General features: G+C 47.4%; 1 protein-coding gene across 8 annotated transcripts in view; it reads left to right on the forward strand.

Moving 5' to 3' along the window:
- The window catches only part of LOC120904793 (protein sickie), a 347,597-nt gene that overhangs the window by 317,156 nt on the left and 3,763 nt on the right, over positions 1–26,678 (forward strand). For all 8 annotated transcript variants that reach the window (XM_040315143.1, XM_040315144.1, XM_040315136.1 and 5 more), the window contains 4 exons: positions 24,469–24,552; positions 24,626–24,754; positions 24,828–25,383; positions 25,464–26,619. In XM_040315143.1, the coding sequence (XP_040171077.1) occupies positions 24,469–24,552; positions 24,626–24,754; positions 24,828–25,383; positions 25,464–26,619 (1,925 nt within the window). The remainder of the gene's footprint in view (positions 1–24,468; positions 24,553–24,625; positions 24,755–24,827; positions 25,384–25,463; positions 26,620–26,678) is intronic.

Consider the following 26,678-nt stretch of genomic DNA (forward strand, 5'->3'; position numbering starts at 1 on the left):
TAATCGAATTAATTATCGTGTAATTCATCTGCCTTCTCTGACTGCAATTGCTTTGGCTTTTGGATTCTGTTCAGTTAACCGCTTTTCTCCTTTAAACAGTGTTGAATGTTTCACACCAGGGGAGGATTAATACACAGCTGTGAAGGATTAATAATCAACCAACCGGACAGTGTAGTGTGTGCGCTTGCGCGCGTGCTGAGTTTTCGAACATTTTTGACCATGTTTATCGCTCCCTACGTCGAGCCTATACAAATGATACGAAATAAATAATCCTTTCCCGGGAATAACATGTTTAAAAGTGAGGGTTTCTTGTTGTTTTTAAAGGTTCACCTCCGTGTTGCGTTGTACGATGCGATGCACCTTTTTGGTGGCCGAATGTGGTGCGGTTTATGCCGGTGGTAAGGTGACCTTTTGCACAACTGTTGCTCTGTGTCTGCCGCTCGCTTGACTTCCTTTTGCGACACCGCGACCGCAAATTAGCTTTATTCGGTAAATGGACAGACGAACCGACCCGATAAGCCTCTGAAAATCTGACATTGATGCCAAAAAAATTACCAATTCTGTTGTTGCGACTGAAGTCAGACCACTATTGGAGCTCCTTTTTGCAGGAAACTCATTTAAACCCAACAAGTTCAGTAAAACTTTTCAATGGCTTCAATGCCCTACTGGACAGGTTTGAGGAATTAAAGGTCTAACAAAAACAACAGTCAATGCCACCAAACGTAATGCGTTTTGGAAAGTTGTTGCGATCTGATACACTTAAGCACAAAATTATTAGCTAACCGACAGGACGCGGTGGAAATGTGCTTGAAATGCCTGTACAAAAGCACCCTAAATATGCCTAACGACCAAATAATTAATGGCACGATCGTCAAACTGCAATACGCCTTTTTTGTGCGATTCGCTCCTGAGTGTGGTGGACATTAACGGTCGCTTGACACTGTCGTCACAGTAGCGAACGAGACACGGGGCCAGTAGCATAAGCATAAAACTCGATCTCGTCCAACGATCTCCATAGATGGGTGACACACGATCAGGCAGTACAAACGCACACTTGCCAACCCAAGAAAGCAAAAAAAAAAGGTCCAAAAATCTATTTTTGGGGCGGTGTTAAAGGTGGTGTGGTCCACTGAGCCGAACGGCGCTGCCTTCACTGTGTTAAGCGTTCAAGTTGACGAGACTAATTAGGGTATGTGAAGTGAGCCTAGTAGGGCGATTGGCTTATTATACGCTAACACCCATGAGTTATCCCAAATTATCTAATCAAAGATAAATCTTTCAAAACGTAAAACATGTTCGTGAAGGCAAATTAACGGCAGGAGAAATAAACGAATCCATAAGAAAAAAAAGTTTGAGTTTGATGGGCGGTGGTTAGCGCCCGGGATCTTGTTGTCTTTGACATGCAGTCCTCATTGTGGACGCTAAAGCGTCCAATATCTTTATGTTTAATTAATTATCGGCAAATCGGGAGGTGCAATATATTAGCGGAATAGCCTTTTCCATCTCCGTATAGATCTTTCTCGCTCTATCTGATGTGATGTGGGACATGCAGAAACATTGAAGTGTGTTTTGAGACGCCTGAATAGCTCCAATGCAGGTGGAAAGATTAACCAGAGTACCTCTGCAAGGACAGACTCTCTGTGGTCAATGGTCAAGGATCTGAGATAAATGGACACACTCACTGTCATACGGTCTCGCTCGGTCTATGTGATCAATAACTGGAAGAGTTTGCGTGGGATTTGATCGTGTCTTGGTCGTCGTTCTGTATATTCCCTTCGTCTACTGCGTTCTTTCCAAAGATGCCAAAGAGAGCTGGTGCAGTAGAAAAGGCAACGGGAGTAATTATTTCTTTCTGCACACGTCGATGATACGTTTGATTATTTGTTCACGATCACACCGATGTCCACGTTGTGTGTGTCTTCCCCCTCGTCATCTAAGCGTGTCAGAGAAGATGTCGAGGGCGCAAATGTGCGTTTTCTTTCCACACTTTGGCAAATGGCTGTTATTTTACGACAGCAAATCGAACTCCTTTGCGCGCTGGTCAAAGAAGAAACGCCAAGGTACGTGCTGGATCCTACTCTCCTGGTCTAGCTGCCAGCATGGTGACAGAGTGTTCAGCAGCTTTAAGTGGTAGGCGTAGAGGGAGGTCAGTTACTTCTCGCGATGTGATGTGGTCTGTGTGTTGGGAGAGGTAGCAAGCACAGTCAGTTCCATTGGGAATTGCAATCAGCGCGCGTGACACCCGAATGGCCAGAACATTAAGAACACGAGTGCTTTCCGATCGGAGGGAGATACGCGTCGCGTGGACGAGTGTGAGCGGTTGTTACTGTTGACATCACCCCTTGAGGCGTTCGCCCTACGCATTCGGCTGTTTGCAGTGAGGGGAGGAGGGCTATAGACACAAAATTCTTGTGGAGCCCGCCATGAGATGGCTAAATTTACTCACTCACTCCAGCTGTTACGCTCTCGCCCCGGACACTTCGTTCTAAAGGGTCACCGGCGTGGCACTTACGACTACGATCGCGAACAGATATAAAGACACACGACGCTGCGTAGTCATCGCGTCTAGCGATCTTCTAGTCTGGTGTCCACTTGAATGAGAGAAGAATGTGAAGCAAAAGGCTACATCGCATGTGAAGTGAGTTTTATTTTTAATTCCCCATTTGCGAATAAAAAACCCTTCTCTCAAGCGCGTAGGAGTTGGGAGACGCGCAGAAGTAGACGCACGAACTCGCAAAGTCGTAATGCACCCGATCCTTTGCGTGCAATTGAAATCTCGCCCGTGCCTCGGGCGTGTGGTGAGGATGATTACTGGAGCAGCACTGCAAATAGAGCAGATCGCAGTAGAAACAACGGCCACCTCACGGCAGAGATAAGGGCACGAAATGCGTATCCAAACGCGAATGTAATTTATGGTGACAGGGGTGTTCCTCCGTCTCTGTGGTCCATTTCTGTTGTAAGTGGCTGGAGATATGGTAGTAAGGAATTGCTTAACGTTTTCTTGGTTGTGGCGTGTGAGGCTCACGCAACACCGGGTCGCGATTTATGACTCTCCATTTAACGATTCTGTGGCAGCAATAGTGGTGAAAACTCACTTAAAAACGTGATAAGAGGTGCTTCTAGTGGCTAATCCTGGTGTGTTTCTGGGTCAAAAGAAGATACTGTGAAGATGCAACTACAGTTGGGGCCTGCGAGAGTGTCAAAGGGTTTCATTTTCCCGAGTGTGTGTATGCTGCAAGCTAATTTTGTCTTTGCTTGGCTTCACCACTCTTCCGCTGGCACGTCATTAACCTTAATGCACAAACGATAAAATGCTGTGGCTCTCCTCCTCGTTTCCATAGATCATACCAGGAGGATGGATTGTTGCAGGGCTTTTGTCAATTGGCCGTTGCCGTTTGTTTGTGCCGGGTAATGTGTGTCAGTTCCCCTCTTCGGCCTATGATGGAAGCTGTCAAACCAACCCGGCATGGCTGTCACGGTTGCAATTTATCGTCTTCGAAATGTGTCTCGGGGCTGCTGCTTCAAACGCTTCAGCAAACGTATCAACGTCCGTCATTTCATTTCCCGATGGCGGTAACAAACATTTTGGATGGCCGAAACCATCCATCAAAAAATACCTACGCACACCCGCCTGTGGGTCGTCGTGTGTTTGATGAGTTCCACGAGAGTTTCCGTTGCGTGGGAAGAAGTACAACATCCCATGGGTCTTCAGTGCTGCATGTGCTTCTTGGATTGGCAATTTTGTCCGGAAAGGATGTGCACAGCTGTGGGACGGCATCGTGGTGCTGTGCATCATGGAGAATCGGTAACACTTTCCGACCTGGTTGGGGACACACATGCTACTTGATAGAGGGACCATTTTTGCCAACAAATCATGCTCGCCTAGTCAACGGCTTTCTGGCATGACATGACAACAGTGTCGTGTACTACGTTGGTGTTTCCGCTTCCGTGCTGGTGCGATGATAGGACGGGAGATCTCTCGTTAAAACAAATTAATCTCCAACCGGAACGGGTGGGCGATACTGTTTTGTTGCAACAAATTGCATCTCCATCATGGTTCAGACGGGAAAGGTGGATTGTGTGTGCTCCATGCAGACACCTCCAAGATTATTCAGGAGCATTGGAGGTCGGGGGTAGTAGCATGAACGAGTCTCGAAATGAGGTTTTCTTGAAGAGGAAGCTAACGATTAACATTACGCAATTAAAGATGTTTGTTCCGTAGACGACTTGACCTCTCGCTCCATCGCTCGGACGCCACTGCTACGTAACTACTCCTATATCCGCCCGTATTCCGTTGTCCGTTAGACATCATGAACGCATCGAACGGAGAAGCGCACACAAACATCGAATGCCCTCCTCCCCAATAAACGCTGAATGCTAATTAGAGGCAATCAAAAACAATAAACAGAACAATAATCGCTGATTGCTCGTAATTTCCCTCTCTTCGTCTGGTGGTTTTTGCCTGTTTGCAGAGTGGGCAGAGTGCAATTGTTGAACCTCCACGCCACAGAAGCGCGAACAACGAAATAACGATAGCAGCAAAAACAATCAGTTAACAATTTTTTAATCATCATCATCAGCTGTTTTTTCTCATGAAGTGTGTGTGAGTGCGAGGTTGCATTCGGTGTCCGCGCGCACTCGTATGTCAAGTAAGGATCCAATGGAGAATAGAGCTATAACGCCGCGCGTAGAGCATCTTCCAACGAGATCGATATGATCATGATGATCATACATTGCTTCGCTTCGTGTTGTATCGTTTCACCACAATGTTGAGGCCAATGGCGTGTTTTACGATCGTGGGTAATCAACTCTCTTGACACTTGCCAGCAGACAGATCTTGCATGGCGTCATTAAGGGTGAAGTGTCTTCCATCGATTACGAACTCTACGTGACGATAGAAGGAGAAAGGGAGTGGGCATAATGATCGCAAAGATGTTCAAGTTGCGTGTGTGCCTCGCTGACACCGAACTACAATGTACAGACACTTGCAACCAACTGACTCCCGAAGGCCTGCAGACACCAAGTGTGTTGGAACAAATTGATGTCCTCCGTCTCATCTTCTTCCGAGATTCGTGGTTCGTGACAAGCGTCGTGTAGTTGACATTTCGTCGTGTTCCTTCTCGCCATACAATGTAGACTGTAGACTGTCTCTTCACATTAATGAACTTGTCTTTAATATCCTACTTTTCTCTCTATTTCTTTCGCAGGTGAGTTATGAGTTACTGTGCCGATAACTTCATCATCCAAATGCAACCTCCGAACGATCGATTTTCATGTATGTGCCTCCTCTGTAAGTAGTGTACAGCCGCGGTAGGTTCCGTGGACTGCGGACTCCTCTCACGAGCTGTAACATGACCCTTATGGTCTGGTGTAAGGTGTCAGTTACCGCTTTGGCGGTGTTGGAAGTACACCGGACACGTGTTGTGCAAGTGTAACTGAACACTGTGCGATTTCCGGTTTTGCATGCGTGCGTGCCTTTTGCCGCTAATGAAGTTTTACGGCGATGTGGTATCTTCTACAGCATCCACACGCGCGCGGGCCTTTACACAGTGTTAGGCATTTCCTGTTTTTCGGTTGAATGTCTTACCAAACTGACAGTCCTTCCTTCTGCTGTGGACATCGAAATCCATTTAGAATTCACATTTAAAAGCGCCCCGGCTTTTGGCAAAACCGTTTAATTGACTTTGGTTTTCGTAGAATTTCTTCACTTCCTTCCAAGCGTTCAAGATTCTGACATTCGCAGAAAGCGGTTTATTTTCAAAATTCCACCCCTTCCCAGAACGCGCGTAGCAGTTCACGCTGACCGCGTTGAAGTGTTGTTGTTCGTTCGTTCCATTCCATCCATCCGCTTTGTTGTTGTTAGCCCACGCACGCGTGCGAGCGCGCGCGCGTCGTTGGCACACGTTATTTTCGGTCATCTTCTGAATGCGATCCACTGTTGGTTGTTGGTACCGCAACCAATCTGCAACGGAAATCTGTTACTTCTTTCGCCACTTGTGTGCAGGTTTGAACCGGTACGTGTATGGTTGTTTGTGTGTGAGCAAGATTACGCACCTCCTCCTACCCCACAAACGTGGTTCGGGTGTTGATGGGGAATCATTTGAGGTGTTTCCTTTTTATTTTAAACCGCAAAAATCGCTTTTGGGAGTTGAGAGCCGATGGGGGTAAAGATGATGTCATTTTTGCTATCATAAACTTTTATCGCTGTTGATTATCGATCGAGAGAATCGTGTTTTGGTTAAATGAGACGCGAAGTTACATACGAAGAAGCAAAAGAAAAAACAGCCCGATTTACAACTTCCGGCATACCAAAAACCCCCCGAATAAGGTAAAATGGAATGAAAAGCGTGGAGCGTTCCAATCATTTTATAGCACGAGCTCATCTTTTTGGAGATGCTGTTGGTTTGAAATTAAGCTATTTACATGACGATGGTTAATCGTGTTTTTTCTCCGCTGTAAACAACAGTGACTATAAAATTCCATCCAGATAAAAAAGGAGCGTGTGCGATGTTTTAAATTTCGATTCGACCGAAAGTGAATGAGAAGAACGTTATTAAATCGCTATCTTATTTGCGAACGGAGGCAGCAGTAACGGCGGGCCACTCCGATTCAGGCAATTCAGGGCTTTGCCAATCCAAATTCATCCGTCATGTGTTTTTTTGTTTGTGTTATCGTTGCCTCTGAGGCTCATGCTTTATGGGCAGCAGTGTGTGCAGCAGTCGCTTCCTTTTGCGTGCTTATCATTATCGTGAGGTTCGTCGTTTGCCTCTTGGTTGGGGTTTTGTTGTTGTTCCTTTTCCCTCGAACCTTTAGGCGATTTTTCCATCCGCGAGATAATGGCGAGATTATATAAATGGAGTCAATTATGTCGAAGCGTTTTGCTGCTGCTGCCGTTGTCTGACTGGCTGACTGTCTGACTGTCTGTCTGTCTGCGTCTATTGGTGGTTTGCGGTTTTGTGCGGCCCTCGCCCTTCTGGTGTGTTGCCAGCGCGGGCCCAGAATTCATCCCGAGCGCTATTGTACCGTTGTTTTTCTAATAGCCATTTGCCAGTTTTTATGGACAAAGGGGACCACAGCACAACTTCTCAACTCCTCTTTCCCCGAGATTACTGTTGAGCTTCGCGGGAGAAAATGGCATCTGGTTCCAGCTTTTGTTGTGGCATCTTCTGCAGTACGTACGTCGTACGTACGCCAGTGGAATGGAATGGTTCATTTAAGTTTTCCGATTTGGACGCCGCAGTGTATGGTGGAAGGAAGGTCTCACTCTCAGTCATTTCTCGCTGGAAATAGCAGCCTCCAAGGTCAGGAAGCTTCAACTAAAAGGCAGGAGGGTGACTGTTGGTTGGGTTCCGCTCGATGGTGAAATACACAGCGATAGCATTCTAACACTCCAATATGTTCACCATGAGGGACGGACCGTTTGAGGATAGGAGAATGTGGATAGGGAGAACCTGCCATTGGAGCCATCATCTTGTTTTCTTTTCCCACTTTTCTATGTCCCTCTACTCCCCAAACGCAAGAAGAATGGGGAGGCTTTCTTTCCGCGTGTGGAGATGAGTATTTCTGTTGTACCGTGGTGTCGTTTAGAAGCTGCGAAATGGTAGCACACACTGTGCTGTGGTTTTTTGCTTTTAATCGCTCTGCTGATGCTCTTCAAGAGCATCAAAGGGAGGTTGGAGGATCGTAACATCGATTATGCTTTCGGGCGAAATTTCCACCTCATTAGTGTGTGACTGTGGTGAGCGGCTTGTGACTTGCGATGACGCGACCGTCTCGCAATTGGACAGCGTAGGTACAGTGCAAAATAATCATCCCGGCGGAATGAAAGACACATAATGGGCATCAGCACATATAATGTGCATGTTGGCGAATGGTTCAAGAGATGTGCAAAGGGTGAAAGACAGGTTGGTGGTGAATCGAATGTTAGGATCATCTCATCGAAAGGTTTACTTTGTGTGTAGATAGAAACTTCAGAATTTGATGTCTACGGAGAAGAGCCTCAAACTTCAAATTTAAATAAAGAATGAAGAACAGAGCATCCTCCACACATCTCAAAACACATAAAGAATTGTCAAAAGTACATAAAGAAGCAACACTATGTTGAAGACCAAAACCCAACATATCCATAAATTCTCAGAAATCTGTCAAACTTCACAATCTGAAACGGTGTTCTGCATGGGACGGATCAAAAATCTTGATCAAGCGTGCTCCAAAACCGCCACAACACTGGTCGTTTAGGAGTGATTGGTGGTCGCCTCTAAGGTGATGATCCAATGTGAAAACATCAAGCATCACAAGTCTCCCCAATGCCCCACAAAACCCATTTGCATATAATCAACACGATCCCCGTGCACCCATGGCGGGCGGGCGGTGGTCTATCATCACAAGTTTGTAAGAGTTCAGACACGCTTTACCGAGAGCCGAAACCGGCTGGATGCATATGGTGTGCATTTTGATGTGTGGGGAAATCTTCATTCTGCCGCGCTGCTAACCCATACCAACAATATCCCGAAGGTGTGTAAACAACCTATTCCGATGCCACCCCGATGACGACGATGGTGGTGGTGTTCCTGGGCGTATCTTGGTGCTCCGATCGTTCGTTCCCCTTAGCAGCGGTTTAATGCGCTGAAGCTGACATGCATTCTAAAGTGTGTTTGCCTGTGTGTCTTCAGGTGTATGCGATCTCTCCCCCCAAATCTCTACCCAACACGTCTAATATGACGTCTTCGATCTTGGCAGCGGCGGTCGCGATTCAATAGCGTGACAGTCGTCGCGCCACGTGACACGCGCGCAAATCTCTTCACGCTCGTAATGCACGCGCTTGACGGATTTGCGCAAAAACATAAATCCCGAACCAACATCGCGGCCCGCGGTGGTGAAGTGGCTCTGAAGTCGCCGCCGCCAGACCCCAAGGCAGAGTTGGATTGCTTGTTTGTTGGTATTATTGAATGCTTTTGTTTTTAATGTTTCCTCTTTGCGTTCATGCCGCCAGAGTGCGCTCACGCGTCAGTTTGTCTCGTCGTGTTTCACGCTAGAAATTTGCAACCTAAGCCACTCCGTCGAGGCTGTGCTCGAGGGAGAGCGAGCAATTGTGTGCCGCTTTCCGCTTTGGGGGTTAAGGTGAGGTGAACCTCTCCCTCTTAACCTTCCTCCCTTCACATCCGTAGTCTAGAGTTAGAGGAAGTTGGGGCATTTGGGTCGTTCCGCTTCACTTGCGAGAGTGTCAGTGGCGGCCCTTTTCCGAATTGCGGGGTGGCAAAATGTTAAACCGATCCGCCAGTGGAACGGATGCGTGAAGAAAGGCCTTCAGTCTTTTCCCCTCTCTCTCTCCCTGAGCGTAGATTGCGATCGAAAACCGATCGATAGGCTGATCGGTTACGAAGTGTCAGACCATTTCTCTCTTGATCTATTCCGAACCGCCAGCAGCCACATTGTTTTGACATGTTTCCGATCCAGGCTGATGATTGAGCCGTGCGTCGCATCGGGTCTCGGGGATGTGGTTTATACCCTCCTCCTTCTCTACGCCTTATGATCCGATTTCCACCCAACGTTCCACTCTACAGTGTGAGTGGGATGAATTACAAAGATCACATTACGGATGGGGCTGCTTCCCCAGCACTTTGCTAGTGAAGGATGCATTTCTAGTAATACGATGTAGCGACCGGGAATCACGACGAATGAAGTGATTTAGATTTACGACCCACATGCGGGAATGTGAGCGAGGGCACTTCGTCTAAATTAAGCCGAACCTGAGCCGTTCTCCGCCGGATCCGGAACTCCGTGGACTGAAAGTGCCACGGAGAGCACAAAGTGGGCCTTCCCAATTTATTGAGTTGAATGTATGTCTTGGAGAGGATGTTAGGAGCAGCAAACCCGGGAGATATTGGATGAAAGTTGTGAACCTTTTTGTTGTTGCTGTTATTAGTGCTTCCCGGGTGCTGTCAAGATGTCCCGTGTCTAATGTCTTTATTAGCCACCAGCAACGACCCCAAAAGGCTAAGGTGTCACGACTTACAAAACTCATTCAATCGCTGTGCCAGGTTGCCATAACACACCCCGGGTAAGACCTCGTGCCCAACGCGAATTGCAAGCTCCCCGGCACACCTTTCACAGAGGGAGTTTTACTGTTGTTTTGATGTAATTGGCAATTTGAATGGGCGATTTGCACACCCAATGGTTCAATGTTGGAACTGACGCAATACAAGGAAGGGCCCCCTGTAATCGGGCTTATCAGTCGTGTCGTCGTGATTTGTGTTGTTAAATTGCATGCAAAACTGAAATTGTTTCTTATCGCACTCGGTTATCAATGGTTGCTGTTGCGACAACAGTGGTGTACCAACCAACTTGTACGTCACTCTGTAGGAAATTGAGGAACATGAGTACGGAGGGATCTAAATGAAGCAAAAAGTGAAACTGAAATGAACGATATCGGTTGGTTAGTGTTTGATTTATTGCAATAAATTCGGTGTGATAAAACGTTGCTGTGCAAATTAAGTCACTGCTCTGTGTGTGTCTACATATATCTTCACTCACCTGTGAAGTTCAATGTCACAATTATATCTGAACCTGAAAAGCAGCAGTAGCACACTTTACAACCTTGTGGATGTACAAAAACGGAAAATGTATATACAGTTCATCCGGCTTCAAAAAACGTGCTCAACATGCTTGCCTCTGCTCACACAACGCACTCCAAAGGCGCGACATCAAATGTGATTAACCTTTTTTTTTTGCCCCGACGCTGTACGAGTTTTATTACACGCTTTCAGGCTTTTAGAACGCTCCACAGTGACAACCCCACACAGGAAGTTCTGCCCGTGTCCCCGGTCCCGGTGGTAGTAAAAGGTGCAAAGTGAAAGCGTACAGTCAGCGTGCGTGTCCGCGTGATTTGAATATGAAACGAGACAACACCAACCAACTACCCCACCATTTTCCAGACGTGTGGATTATGTTAGTCGGTGTTATTGGGAAGGAGTTGGGAACGGGTTGACAACAAAATTGGCAGTCGTCCCATTCGCTGTTTTGGTTTTATCGGCAAGGTCTGAGCTGTGTCGCCAGCTTTTAACATTGACCCTAAACGTGTCGGAGGAACCTTTCGACAAAGAGAGACCAGTAAAACAAATCTCCATTTAGTAACTCCCCTTTTCCGACCCTTGTGAAGAATTAAATGGTGTGAAACAGCAAAAACTGGTGTGTGTTGTAAGTGTAATCAAAACCCGGGCGAAGCCCAGACTGTCCTTTTGTGCTGTTAAAACACACACCCCAAGCGGATGACCTCAATCTAATAACCCTTCGCGTATTTGTAAGTCCTGTTTTAGATAGGGCCGAGTGATATTCGCCTAAACGGTTTTATATACCACACTCACGGCAGCAATACTTGCAACGTCAGCTCTCAGCAGCTGCCAACCGCGCGATGCCAACGCAGGCGAAGGAAAGCCATCAGTCGTTTGTAGCTAGTTGGTGTAATAGCAGCGAAATGGACCAATCCTCAGAGTGTATGTATGTACAGGAGGGGGTCTTTGAGGGCTTTGATTTGTTTCTCATTATTTATCTTCCTGAAGATGGAGACGGAATGAGCCCCACCATACGTGCAGATGAAAAATGGTGTGTTTGTCTGGCCTGCCTGGCTGGTGTGCTGCTAGTAGCAGAGTACCCTTGGGGGAGCCTGGAGACAACGTTTCGTGATTCATAACAAGCAAACGGGTAGTGTTGTGTGTGGCAGTTATCAGATCTGTAGCACGAAAAAGCTCTTCCCGCTGTTGTGGGCTACGCGTGGGCGGGGGTGAGGGAGATGGGAAAAGAGACTCCATGTGTCGCACGATTGGCGCAATGAATGGTCGATCTCTCTGTCTCTCGCTGTTCCCCGTTTTCGTGAGGGAATGGGATGTTTGTTTAAGCTTCTGAATAATGACCGTTAGCGTGAAAAGTGGTGGTTAAGTGGAAAATAAACAACACACAGATCGTGTGCCAAAGGGACGCGCCCGGAGCGCGCTCTCTCCGTTTCATTCCTACGTGCTGCTTGCACGTATGTTTAGGTTTCCAAGCCCACAGCTCCATTTCCAATATCTGAACCCCGTGTGACGCGTGACCGACCGCGTGCGGGCAGAAGAAATGGTGATAGGCACACATATTGGTCGAGGTCATCATTTGGCGGATTTAAATCCCTGTCCCCTTCGGAAGGGGGTTGGTTGTGAGTGGTCCAGTCATTCCATTAAATTAAAAAAAGGCATCAACAACCGGACGTAGAGACCCTTTTCTGTATGCTTGGCTATAGAAAGCACTCAGAGAGCTGTAAAACCCTTCAGGATTTCTAAGGGTTCATTATTTTTACCTCATTTTAGCGCTGAAAGTGTGCGCTGCTGCTGCCGCCTTATTTCCGTCCGATTGATGGGATTGAAAAATTGCAGAAAAATCACCCGCGCCGAGAGAGATGCCACACGATTTTCCAATCACTGACACAAAACGGACCGCCGCCGCCGACTGCCATTTTGGGACGGCCGCCCCGCCGAAGGGCGACAGGAATAAAAGTGAAACTGAAAGGCGGCTGCGGGTGAAACCCGGAAATACCTTACACCCCCCTCGAAATGGACCCCTCAGTGTGATGTATTTTCTTTTCTGTTTATCCACTGGCGGGACATTTGTCTTCGTCTTCGTGCAAATAATTCCGTCTTGAGTCTGTGGCGGAGGGAGCGCAATGGTAATGGTGAGGGAAAGAAAATCGTGACCCGCATCTTTCCGCGTTTGTTCGCTCTGTTGGTGTGCAAAATTTTCCAACCTGCAGCCTGTGTGTGTTTTATGTTTAATGTCTTTGCCATGATGCGAACGCGTGGTGTCCACAGGGCGCTTAGAGAAGGAAAAATCGTCACAATTTCGCCTGCAAGCATGTGAAAGTTTCGTCCATTCCATGTTGCTTTTGTGTGTAGCCAAAGGAGGAAAAGAAACGGGAGGAATTTGTACAATTTGTTTTATTGCAATTCAGTCTTGCTGTTTAATTGTCTTTTTGTCGAGAGAAAAGGGGAATTATTCTTCTGTCACTCTTGTTGGTGTATGGTGCTGCTAGATGAACATGGGCGTCGTAATGTGCTGTCATCTCATGTTAGGGCGGGCGTGAGAAACACACAAAAATATCTTCGCCCGGCCTGACGTTTTTCTCTGTTTTCCAATTCATAATGGGTTGTTTGGTAGGTGCGTGTGAGAATGGTGTGTTTCTTTCTCTCTCGATATTGTCAGCCGGAACCTTTTAAACGCACCGGAAACAAGGGCACAAGTGTGTAAACAAAGCAATTTCAAGGTTACTCACTATCGATCTATTTGTTCTAAACAAGCTAGATGGGCCCTTTGCGGCGAGGTTCAATCGTTTTGCGTTCCAAAATTGTCTCTTAATGGCTTTGAAACTGAAGTCTGCGTTAATTATCAGTTCAACAAGAATTAAAACGGTAATTTTGTGAAATAAATTGCATAAATTTAGGAGTTTGTGTACAGCAAATTGCATATTTTGGTGACCTAGTGTTTAAATTTGCTTATAAGTCTGCAAATTGTCGTCAAAATATTACCTTTTCCATGATTTCTGGATTGTTTTTATGGCAAAAATCCTTCAAATTGGTTCAAAAATATGTAAAAACGTTATAAATCCTCGTCAAAACCCTCAATTGATTTCTTAATGGTATCGAAATAGCTAATCAATGCTACTTCGTCTCATAACAACCGATGCCGGTCGCGTGCATGTTGACTTCCATTAAGGGTTTCCCCCCGCATCTTCATCGCATGTTTGTCTATCAATTTTCCGCCAAATACACCTACCTTCCTCGTTTATGGGTTCACTTGTTCCGAAACACTCGGCACAGGTGCTAAATGTGTGTGTGGCCGTCACCACCACTTGCTGTGGGCCACACCGTGACCACCGTTTAAAAGCGTTTCCATTTCACACACTCCTTAGCCGGACCGGAAAGACACCTTTGTGTAGGAGTGTTTTGGAGACCACACACAGAGGAGGTAGCACTCAACCCGGACTGCCAATCCATCAATCCCATCGATCGACTTCAAGATTGGCGTGAAGTAAAAGCTCCCAATTCATCGATTGTTCGTTGTTTTTTTCCTTCCCAAAACGGGAAATCTCTGGACGATTTCGGAGCTCACGATGCTCCCTTTTTTCCGCTCGAGAGGGTTGCGTGGTTCGCGTGTGAAGTGTGTGTGTGTGTGTGCTTTTGCTACAGCGAAGAGAAGATGTTTTCAAACCTACGGAAAGACACGCTTTGTTACGCACAAAGTCTCGCCTCCCTTTGGGAAAAGGCTTCAGTTTGACACCTTCGTGAGGCACACTATCTATCGCTCACTAATGCCTGGCGCACACCGTTTTAGGCATTGGCCGTAGGTGCTAAACGTCCATCATGTTGTCCAGTGTTGTTACTGATGATGATGATGATGATGCACCGTTCGGTTTTATGAGTGGAAAGATTTTCACTCCGCTCCATTTATGGAAGCAGTGAAGAAGCCTTTTTGGGAGCCTTTTTGGACTGGATTTACGACCGGCAGCATCATCCCTTTGCCTTTAATTAGTAAACAGTGACACAGTGTACAGCCGTCGCGCTACTATCAGTCGTCACCATAGCAAATGAAGCAGAACAGGGCAGGGACATCATCATCCCACTAGAAGGCGCAAGATGAGATGGCGACCAAGCGGATGCCATCGTAAAACACCGGTCGTGTGTAACGGTCATAAAATTGGCCACCGAAAACACACCTTGTGCCGCCTTGTGTGTTTGTTGGGCCAACAAAAACGGCAGACGCTGATGCAATGTGAACATCGAACAAAAAAACGCAAATGATGAAGACGACGTAACACACAGAGTGTAGTAGCAGCTGCCCTGTTTTATGCACGATAAAACGCGAAAGTATGCAGAGAGGCAAGCAGTGACGCTGCGGCCTTGTAGATGTACGCAAATACGCGCCTCGAGAACAGCTGACCACTGCTAACGGTGTCTGGGAGCGCAGACTGTGTAATTATTTGCTAGCAAAACCCCCAACAGCACAGTTCCGCGGCCCAACCTAAGAGAGCGCCACAACCTGCCAAAAGATTATTATTATTACTGCACGTGTGAGCATGTATCTGTTTTCGGGAATTTTTTGTTGGGTGGTTTATATTTGGTCATTAGATCAATTTTAATGTGTCCAGCATTATTGCGCCCAGCCCCCTGTGATCAGGTAGTGGACACACTTCTGTAGCTTATCCGCTTAATTCCTGCAATTAATTTGCCATTTTAATTTGAGTGTGCAAGGGCTACGATACACACGAGAATGCAAATAGTCATTAAAAAGGATAGGAGGCATTCCTATCGAATTATGCAGTAAAATTTAAAACCCAACAATTAGCGTTGATCGGTGATAGGAGGAGGTGTGTTTGGGAACTTCGGTTTGGGGTGTCTGAATCTGCACTAAATAATTCCACAATTCCAAAACGAATGTGTGTCCACAATCGACAACCCCAAAAATCGTATCGTAATGAGCGTAATGATGATGATGCTGCACATGCTTTTTGGTTGTGATGTTTGGGTGATTGGGGAAGCCTCCTAACCTCAACTATTCAGCAGCTGGCTTTTTGGATGAAAGGTGCGTGTGGAGAGATGAGGTTGGGGCTCTGTGACCATTTTGCATTAACGTTGCCAACGTTGTTGTCACACACAACCACCAATACACCGGTACTGAATGCACTGTTGTGTGTTTGTGTGTGTTGTGTGTGCAAAGAGGAAAGTGGTGCCGACCATTATCCTTGATTACGGCCGATAATCTGACCATTTCGGTTCCGAATCATTGGCCGTCGGAAGAGGAGTAGGAGGAACAGGCAACTTCACAACATGCTCGTTCGTTGTTAGCAATTAACTTCTGTCCACCATCACCGCATCCGCCCAAAACAGGGAGGGGGGAGGACACAATTGCTGTGTGGCGCAATATTTGCGGTTGCTGTTGCGGCTCATTCAAAATTTGTCGGTCGAAATGTGTTGAGATTGTTGTTGTAGAATGGTTTCAGAACCTCCTCCCGGTCCTGAACCGAAAAGGATTAGTAGCATAGTTTTTGGGGGGGTGCTCTAACCGGATAATTGATAGACTCAAACAAAACGGTGCCGTGTCGTGTTGGTCGCTTGTGTACCGAACAAAAACAGCACAAGCGCGCTATTGTCGTCGTCATCGCTGTTGTGTTGCATCGCTTGAGCTAAAAGACCTTGCGGTTACACAACATTTGGGTGTGCATTCTATTTCCCAAAAACCACTACGCTACACCCCAAGACTTGGCAGGGATTTAGAACTCGCGCTCTAATTTATCGTACAATCAAGTGCCAACTAGCGAAAACAATAAGTCAAGTCACGCGGGGTGCGGCGACCACTCTGGGGAGGTTGTCATGTGCGCGCACACGCCCGTACGTTGCATCCGGGGAAAAGAGAACAGACAACTGGCGAATGATATTTATTATCCCGTCACTACAACAAGAAACAGTGGTGGGTAAAATACTTTCGTGTATTTATAATGCGACCATGTGACTGATGAAAGTTACACTACACACATAGAACCTATGCCTGTGTGAGGAGAGATACGAGGAAGGTTCTGGCTCGTACACAACCACACCCGACCTGGATCTCTGAGGTTGACCGCAAGGGAATGTCAACCTTAGTCTAGCCAGGAACTTCAATTTCTTACAAACAGGTCTTTTCCTTGCAACAACTTGCTTCGCCCGTGACTACCAGAAATACCTTGGGATATTCCAGAAGTTCTCACTTCGCCGTCCTTGTGCTCTCCAATTACTCCAACAGAGCTCAAGTTGTTTGGGTCTTAAAGCATTAGAGCATCGCTGCAGTGAGAATAGCAGATACATAGCATTCTGTCCTCTACTTCTTCTACAGTTCCTGTGAGGCTTGATCCACCACCCGAACCGACGGAAGATCTGTAAAGCCCGCGCGCTTGCTCTTGTGGAAGTGCGTTCAGCGTTCGATCGCATGTCCAGATAGATTGGATATTTTAATTTCCCTGCGTGTGGTGCTCGCGTTTTGTAATTTATGATATCTTCCCTGTGCGATCTTGTCTGCTGTCCCCCCCGAACGTTTGTAGCTTTTGGGTAGTGGAGAGTTGGTTCCCCAACCCCCAAGCGTGCCCAATCGAGGTGCCAGATAACTCAATTTGCAATACTTCATCGGAAACATAGGTTTTTCTGTGGTGGCTGTGGTAGTGTTGCTGCTGCTGCTGATGATTATTGTGGTGGTCCTGACTTACCGCGTGAGGTCTCGTAACTCGATCACAAGACATCCACAGCCCGATGCAGCGCGCTATATGCAGCGAACACGAGCGATCGATCGATCGCGAACATAGCTTTTCAATTAACGGTGACGAACGGCGGTACGGGGTGAAAACTGCTCTCAACAGCTTTTGTGGATATCGTGGAGAGGCCCTAGTTTGGGCCCGCTAAACCAGTTCCAACTGCTCGGGCGGCGGTACAGACACGCACGCAAAAGCTCTATCGATTGGCGATAAGCAGTGGTACATGATCTCTCTCTCCCAGCGGTGTGAGATGTTTCACGATCGCGCGCACACACACACACCAAATATGCCGTTTGATAAATCAATTTTCACTTACAGGGTTTCGAATCATATAATGGACTACTTGATCCACTCGGTGGAATGTTTGAAATGGTTAAGGGATATATGCAACGTTGCTATGGAGGTTTGCAAGCATATAGGGGAATATGTCAAACACTTAGGAGAAGTGTGCAAACCAGTTATGGAGTTTTGCATCCAGCTATGGAGCGCTCGGATGTAGCGCAGTAGAAATTATTCATATTCATATTCTAGATTTTTTTAGAAAAACACCGCGTGATGATTTAAATGTTTGGGGTAATTAAACACATGTTTTGGTATTGTCAAGCAACATAATTGTTTATTTTTTAATAAAATTTGCTATTTAAACAATGTTCTTTGTAAAATTCTCTTCTCTACTATTTTACACTCTACTATTACTATTTTTATTGTGGCAACATTTTTCCTCATACTTAAACACACATATTCAAATAATGTTCATCATAGTCCTCCTACCTAGTAATCAAATTACCCCCTTTCTTTAATCACCCGCGTTAAATTTAGAACCAACTAAGAACCAGCCTGAAATACCAGAAAATATTAAAGCCTATGTCAAACGATTTATAACAATACTTTGAACACACCCTTCAAATTCTTCATATTTAAATACGTCAGGAAATGTTGATGATGTGAAGAAATAGTAGAATTTAATGTTGAATCGGATTGGACGTAGGAAACAGTTACATAGTGAATAGTTATTGCGAATAAATTTTATTACGGATTAACCACTATTTCCTTCTGATGATCCTAAAACATGTGCTTAATCACCCCAAACATTTAAATCATCACGCGGTGCTTTTTAAAAAAATCTAGGATTAATTTCTACAGCGCTACATCCGAGCGCTCCATAGCTGGATGCAAAACTCCATAGCTGTTTTGCACACTTCTCCTAAGCGTTTGACATATTCCCCTATATGCTTGCAAACCTCCATAGCAACGTTGCATATATCCCTTAACCATTTCAAACATTCCACCGAGTGGATCAAGTAGTCCATTATATGATTCGAAACCCTGTAAGTGAATTTCGATCGACGAAGGGCGAGGTGGGCTGCAAGCGAGGACTCCCTTTTCGTAATCAAACGGCAAACTGTCTGCCCAGTTCGGCCTAGTTCCTCCTTCCTGTTCGCTGTCTAGGGGGTTGAAGTGAGGCGCTCGCGAAATGGCGTGGCATGTGTTTGTGGAATGTGTTCGCCACCTTTGGTGGGTGCCGCTTTGGAGATTGTCTAGGCCTTCAGGACTAGACACTCCTCCTACCGTACCGGTGAGGGGGATCTTTTCAAATCCCTGCCCGTTTTGTTGTGTGTGCGTTCGCGGGACCCATACGGGCCCAATAATCGTTTAAACAGATTGGAAGTTGTAAATTGATTTCATCGAAGGTGATCGAGTTCGATCACTGGAGGAAACGGCGTGCGGATGGAACCGTTCGGCTTTGGTGTAAAGTTGGTCCATAATTCCAATCCTACGATTGTGAGTTGTAGATACACGATAGACAAGAGCCTGGCTTGGTGGAGGCAAATCTCGGTTCCATTCCATTTGCCTACCGATCGACTGTACCGGGGACTGTGCTTTTGCCTTTCGTGTACACGTAAGCGTGTAATTTATGGCGTGTGCTCTGGTGAATTATCGATCCATTATTTATAGCATCTTTTAGAATGGTGTGTGCAGAGAGAAAGAGAGAGGTGTGTGATGGTTGACACGCCAGAGGAGTCGCTCGTATGCGCGCGCTTCTTTGCTTGTAAAGACAAATAGTGTAGCGGTGGCGGCACGACTGGCCAACTCCTCCTAGCTAGCTAACTGGCGACAACAACTTGAGTGCTTCTAACAGCAAGCAATGGTGTGTTTTAGTAGTCTTGTTTAATGCCCATCGAAGACGACTGTCCCGTCGTGTGCGTGTGTTCCTTCGATGAGTGATTTAAATGGTTATTGTGTAGCGCATTACGTGTGGGCGAGAGCAGATGTGACTGGAAAGATACCAATTCAACCACTCACGAGCTCGTTTGTTTCGTGCCTTTAACTAGGCTTTCAACAAAAAGTTGGAGAGAAAAAAGACGCACCTAATTTGTTGTCGATTAAAGCGAGTACTAAAGCATTTTATTGCACCATCAAAAGTGCGTCCCACCAAACGTCAATCGTCTCTCGGGGCCCTGTCTGGTTGAAACACAAAACGGCGAAGGTAAAAGTGGACGCGCACAACTTTCGCTCTTTGTTTGCTCGAGGTCACGAGACACGATTGTGTCACACAGTAATTCGTTGTTAACATCTTCCGGGCAACTGCCACTGGGGTGGGCACAGTGTGTGTTACTCTCTCTCTCTCTCCTCCCTCTTTTCCCCGGCTTCCTAATCGGTTGTGGGGAAACGCAAACGGTCACCAGAAAGAAACCCGACACTGATTAGCGGGCGATGTGTGTGTTTTGCAGGAGGAAAACCTGAATTTCTTCGTCGTGGACCAATTAGTACCAGGCTGCTCGAATGTGGTTGCATGTGATGCTGCCTTCGCTGCCGACGGGTTCGAATGCTTCAAAGGGCCAAAAGGGAATCCAAACTGCGGACTCGCGCTTTGTTTTGTGTGACCTCCTCTCCATATTTTGAGAGGAGCAATGTACACCGCGTGTGTGACGACGCTCAACGATCGAAAGTGGAGAAAGGTATCGTCTTACCGGGACGGGGAAAATTTCGAGCATCATTTTGAGGTAGAAGACCGCGACCCTTAACCAGTGTGGAAAAATAGGAGACGGACAATTTGGGACGCATTTACATGCATTTCTTGATGGTGGAGTCGTTTGGTGCCCCCCCTGTTTCCGTAAGTAACAATGGAAAATACGACATTAAACTTGATACGTGGTTCTTGAAAGGGAGAGCGGATATCTTGTGGAGTCGACTTTCTTCTTGGTGGTGGTCCATCAATCAGCCGTGTAAAAGGGAGAGCTTTTGCTATGCTGGAGGTCCATCGGAGCTCGTCTTTGTAATGTGTAGACTCCCATTTAATGAATTGCATGCCTAAATTCTAAGGTTAGATTTAGTGCAAGAGTTAGCGCTAGTAGCAAGACCTTTCTGTGCATCATACGTGATTTTGAACAACAAACAAGTCTTTTCTCCCAATGAGTCTCACGCAAAGTTTCATCCAACAAAATGCTACTCCAAAAATGGTCTTCTGGGTGGGTTTCTGGATTAGTTTTGGAGCGGCATACCTTGTAAAAGTAATCTTCCTTAGTGGTTTGTTTATCGCAGCTAAGTTAACCTTCGCCTAAATTCCCCCAAAAAGGGTGCTATACACCTGCTAGGCACCCAACTACCAAGATGTAACGTGTCGCTTATGCCTCACACCTGCACGACTTCCAAAGTTCTTATCTTATCGGTAAACAGCTCACCGAATAGGGCGAACTTTCGGGAGCTGCGAAACGAGCCCCAGACCAAGCGTGAGCGTGTTGTTGGTGTCTTTGAGCAAAAGTTTCCACAAACTCCCCAGGAAACCAATACACACCACGGGGGCTGGGGGGACATCCACGTGAAATCTTCATCCGGGTGGCAAAAGTTTTCCCTGTTTTCTCAGCTTCATCGGAGATTATAGCATGACACGCTGGATAGAATACAACACCGAGACAGACATTACTTACGCATCTTGAGCACACTTCGCTGTGTGGCAGTTCTGTCTCGTGAAGTGATTAGCGTACGAAAAATATGCGACAAATTAATACAGAGCGAGAACACACACACACAAATTGGGCCTTCAATTTGGCACAACAAATTAATACACAATTTATTGCATTCGTTGCCAACTCTCGAGGCGGGCTTGGTTGCGTGTTGCGTCGTGTGCTTTGATGTCGGCAACATTGTTGGCGGCTTTTCTCACACATTTTTTGCTGTTTGTTGTTACTGCTCCGGAATCGAAATCGTGCTTCCCTTTCCACTTCTTTTGAACTCTCAACTCCAATAGTGACTGCGCCCATTAGAAGGTAAGAATCGGTTGAGTGGGCACGGAATGCCGCCAAACCATATGGGCTCGGGCCGAAAGCGCAAGCGAAAAACCCGCCCCGAAGCAAATAATTGCATTTGCAACAAATTTTCCAGGCAAATTAATTTCCATTGCCTGGCTTCCCTTTCCTTCCCTCCCTCGATGGGACAAATTATATTCCCTAGCAATGGAACTGCAGTTGCCGTGGAAGCGAACAAGCGAATAGTAACTTCCATGCCAGCGGGTCATCAAAGCGAGACAGAGAGAGCTCTGTGCTCTGCGACGTGCTCAATACGCGTCCCATATAATGACTCCGGGCAGATTGCGCGAGTGATTGCAATTTTGCAGGGAAGTAGGAGAGAGAAGAGCAGGGAGTGCATGTGATTTTTGCCGATATTGTGTGTGTGTGTATGTGCCCTTAGGTGTCGCGGTACAGTTTGACTGGTGAAATATGTTCCCATGAATGAGAGATGGTTGGTTGGCTGGCCTGGTGCCCCTCGAGGGATAAAGTTATTAATTTTCGTATGGTGGCATTCGCTGGCTTGTTACACGAGGAAGCGATGGTGGTGGAACTATATGATAAACAACCTCCCTCAAGCGCTCTCCATCACTGCGTATCCTGTCAAATGGACAAATGATTCGGTAGCAGCTTTGAAACGGAGGAGCACAGAATGCGAGCAGAACTGAGGTGCATTCTATGCACGATTCTATTAAGCGCTTGGGAGTGCTTCTAGCCATCACGCTACAATGCAGCTGGACGCGATCATGTTGCCAAATATTGAATTAAACAGTGCCTAATGCCTCGGTGTAATGAGTGTTGCTTTTGCGTTGTAGCAACTCGTTACGATTAGGAAGGGTTTAGATAAGCACATACACACAGTGACCTGATTTTGAACCCGGTATAGTAGGCCCCTTTTAGTCTGATGTTTTTTGGGACATTCAAAAACATGAAAAGAGCAGCGCCTATGCTATCTCAACCGAGGAGAAGCTCTTACAGAAGTTGATAAGAGCAGGTGTTGCTTCGGGCGAGAGATCGTAGATTGCCGTTAGCTGTCTGTTTGCAGGAAATGGGAGATAAAGAACGGAGCTTTGGAGTACACCTTTTGTACCCCAAGATAAATAGAAACATGAAGCAACAAACCAATTTCGGGATGGGGAAGATGCAATAAACTAAATCCTATTTGTCTGCGCTCTCATTACACCGCTTCCGGCTTAGTTCGGTGTGTGCATTGCTTAAACCACGAACTCCACACGAGAAGTTCTCACGGCGACGCCTTATCCATTGAGGAGTTGTTGGAGTTCCCCTCTATCAAGCCAACAGTCTCAACCAAATTTATTTCATTATCATGGGACTGGTGGTCTACAAGATGAGCGCCACGAATACGAGACGAACCTTCGCCTCCTCCTTCTAGCTTTAAATTGAAACAACAACATCCTATTAAGATGATGGTGTGTGATATCTCTCGCCCTCGGTGTTTGTGGTGGGTCTGCCCAGTGCTCTGTCCACACCCTGTAAACTCTCCTCTCCCAAAAATTGAATGCTGTACCCAAAATTATGCATCAATCCCACTACACAACACCACTTGTCCAAGTACACACTGTGCTAGAAAATAATCTTCCCCCTTTTCGGGGAAGCGTCAAGATGCTTTTGTTTCCCCTTTCCTTTCCTGTGATGCATTCCGGAAGAGGTTGGAGCTGGTTGATGGGGAGATGGAGAGCTGGTGGAGAAGGGATGTTGTTAAAGGGTCACATTTTACACATTTGTTGCTGGCGATGATGTTGATGATGATGCTCTCCGTCACTTGATGTCTTCTATTCATATGGAAATTCAATTGTAGCGGTTTGAGCGTCCAACTCGTGTGTGTGTGTGTGTTGTGTTGGCGATGGGAAAAGACCAACCAACCAGCAACCTCTCCCTGGCCCTCACCCTCTGTATCACCTCACACGCGGCGGGGTATGTCTTTCTTCGTTGCCGACTTGGATAAAATATTCAATCTCACAGCAAAACCAGAAGAATACGTTCTAATGGACCTCTGGTCCACTGTGGGAGAAGAGAGCAGAAGGTCCACCGATCCAGCATATCATACATCTGTCACCATCAATAAATGCGTGGTTGCGCTCCCGGGGGACGGTGGTTGTGGTCTTGATGGGCCATTGGACCATCGAATCCAATCATGGCCCAGCAGCGCGATCGTTTCTCTCTCACACCCCATCAATACTAATTGAGAGTAATGTTTTTTTTTATGGCGAGGCGCAACAATCCGTCCAATTCTGGGGGTTGCCTCTGGGGGTCGTAAGCAATTTCGTGCCGACAGCTCGGCGAAGTGAGCACTCGGGCACATTTCAATTCGTTGTGTGATATGGACCGTTGTATGTGCGCGATGATTTTAATGATCTTGGATACGATGAGTATGTGTCCCCAGGAGGAGGCATCTACGATGTTTTGTGCTTACTGTACACTCTTTTGATGCTTGCTGCTTTGTTCCATCTCGCTTAACAGCGTCGTTTGAACGTCTTATGTCGGAAATCAATTGGCTATTCCACAATTCAAAAGGTTACTTAGCAGGAAAAGATCATGTAATTTATCTTTTAATTGATCGGAGGATGTCAGCTATCGATCGTTTGATGCTACTTTCACCCTTCAACAAGACGGAAGTGGCCACCAAAACTGTGCTCTCTTGTTGTCGTTGGATGCAACAGACCGACAGGTCCGCCGCGCATTGCCTTTTCTTCATCCTACAGCACCACCACGACAAAGGAGGAACTCATAATGTAATCGTTTCTGGAGGTTACAAGGCATCCCTGAGGCCATGATGATGAACCCTTTTCAAAGCCGATTTATCGAATCAATAGCCGGGCTGACACTAATTGACGTTTCTTTCCCCTTTTCGCCCCGCAGGCTCACGTGGTGGCTGCGTTCGAGCAGAGTCTCTCCAACATGACCCACAGACTGCAGTCGCTGACGGCGACGACGGAGAAAAAGGTTCGTATCTTAACAGCCGTTGTCTGTTTATGTGTGTATTAATCGAGTTTCTTTGCTTTCGCTCCAAAAACAGGATAGCGAAATATTGGACATGCGGCAAACGATAGAGCTGCTGCGGAAGCAATCGATCCAGGCCGGTTTAACTACCGCCCATATGCAGAGTATGGGCGTACAAGTTAATGGGCAGGTCAACGGAACGGCGGTAAGTATTCTAAATGCAATCCAAACTTACATTTGGCACAAAAACTAATACACGCTTTGCCTGCTCATTGTAGATCGCAGCTGAGCAGACGAAAACGACGATCACGACCGGTGGCGGCGGCGGCAGCGGTGCGACAAACGGCGGACAAAAGTCCACCGGTGGAGCATCGTCCGCGGCGCCGGCCGGTGCGGAAATGCAACGGCACCATAGCTCCGACTCTATGTGCTCGTTGAATTCGGTCAGTTCCGGCTGCTCCGCCCAGGACAAGAGCAAGCAGAAGAAGAAGGGCTGGCTCCGCAGCTCCTTTACCAAAGCCTTTTCGCGCAATGCCAAAATCTCCAAAACTAATCGCCACGTGACGGCGGGTGGCAGCAATGGCGGTGGGTCGACGACGGCAGCGGCAGCTGGTACAGTGCCGGACGGTGCAGCAGGCAACCATCATCATCATCACCATCACCACCATCACCATCATGGGTCGGTGCTGGAGAATGGCACAACGACGACGACCACCACGACGAGCGCGCTGGGGCTGAAGCAGGCCGGCATTCCACCGCCACCGGGCGCAGGGCTGCCGCCACCGTCACCAACCAAAGGCAGCCCGCACAAAACGATGACCGTCATTGACAATGGTGAGTGAAAAAATATCCTTTTGTATCAAAAATATTTTACTAATTTAGTGTTTTTCTTTGTCCCCTCCAAAAACAATCAGCCAAACCCGTCGATGCGATCGTCGAGCTGAACGGTAACCCCGTGGTGGAAGATCTCAAGAAGCAGCTGCGCGAGAAGGATCTCGTCCTCACCGACATCCGGCTCGAAGCGCTCAGCTCCGCCTCCCAGCTCGAAAGCCTCAAGGACACGGTGATGAAGATGCGCCAGGAGATGATGAACCTGAAGCAGAACAACGAGCGACTCCAGCGGCTCGTCACGACCCGTTCGCTCGCCGGCAGCGAAGTATCGCTCGGCCCCGTCAGCCCGAGCGGTTCCATCGGTGAGCCGCGCCGCTACAGCCTAGCGGCCGACAACGGTATGGGCCGGGCTCCGCTCGAGCTGCCCCAGAACCTGGACGAAACGGAGGAGGACAATATTCCGCCGGCACCGGCGCCAGAACCACCGCCAGCACCGCTCAGCCCGGCCATCATCGCGGAACTGTCGCCCACGATCGACCGGGCCGCGATGGTGAACGAAATCCTGACCACGCCCGCCGAAGATGTGGCCGATCCGGTCGATGGGAAGAAGATTTCGATCGCGGTGTATCTCGGCCAGCCCGAATCGTTCCCGAAGTACGCGGAGGAGATGAACGAATGTGATAACTACTACCACTCATCGCCGGACGATGAGGAGAAGGGCGAGGCCGGTGAGAAGGGTGGCCACCCGCGGGGTGGTTCGTTTTCGCTCGGCAGCGGCGTCGAGACGAACGAGTTCGTGATCGCGTACACGTACATCTCGGGCAAGACGACCTGGCAGAATCTGGACTACATTGTGCGGAAGACGTTTAAGGACTATTTGTCGCGCATCGATCCGGGCACGAATCTGGGGCTGAATACGGACTCGATCACGTCATACCATTTGGGGGAGGCAAAGCGTGGACCGGAGATGGGTTTCCCCGAGCTGCTGCCGTGCGGGTACATCATCGGGAACGTGAAGACGCTGTACATTTGCTTGCAGGGCGTCGGCAGCTTGGCGTTTGATAGTTTGATTTTGCGGAACATCGTGCACCGGTACATTTCGCTGCTGACTGAGCATCGGCGGTTGATACTGTGCGGGCCGAGCGGGACTGGAAAGTCTTATTTGGCGCGCAAGTTGGCCGAGTTTCTGGTGGCGAGGGCTGGGCGGGATAATCCGATCGAAGCGATCGCTACGTTCAAGTAAGTGGAGTTGTTCATTGAGAAGATAAATATGTCTTGTTACTTATACTAATTGCTCT

The sequence above is a fragment of the Anopheles arabiensis genome, chromosome 3 (genome assembly GCF_016920715.1).
Source record: "Anopheles arabiensis isolate DONGOLA chromosome 3, AaraD3, whole genome shotgun sequence".
Taxonomy (NCBI): domain Eukaryota; kingdom Metazoa; phylum Arthropoda; class Insecta; order Diptera; family Culicidae; genus Anopheles; species Anopheles arabiensis.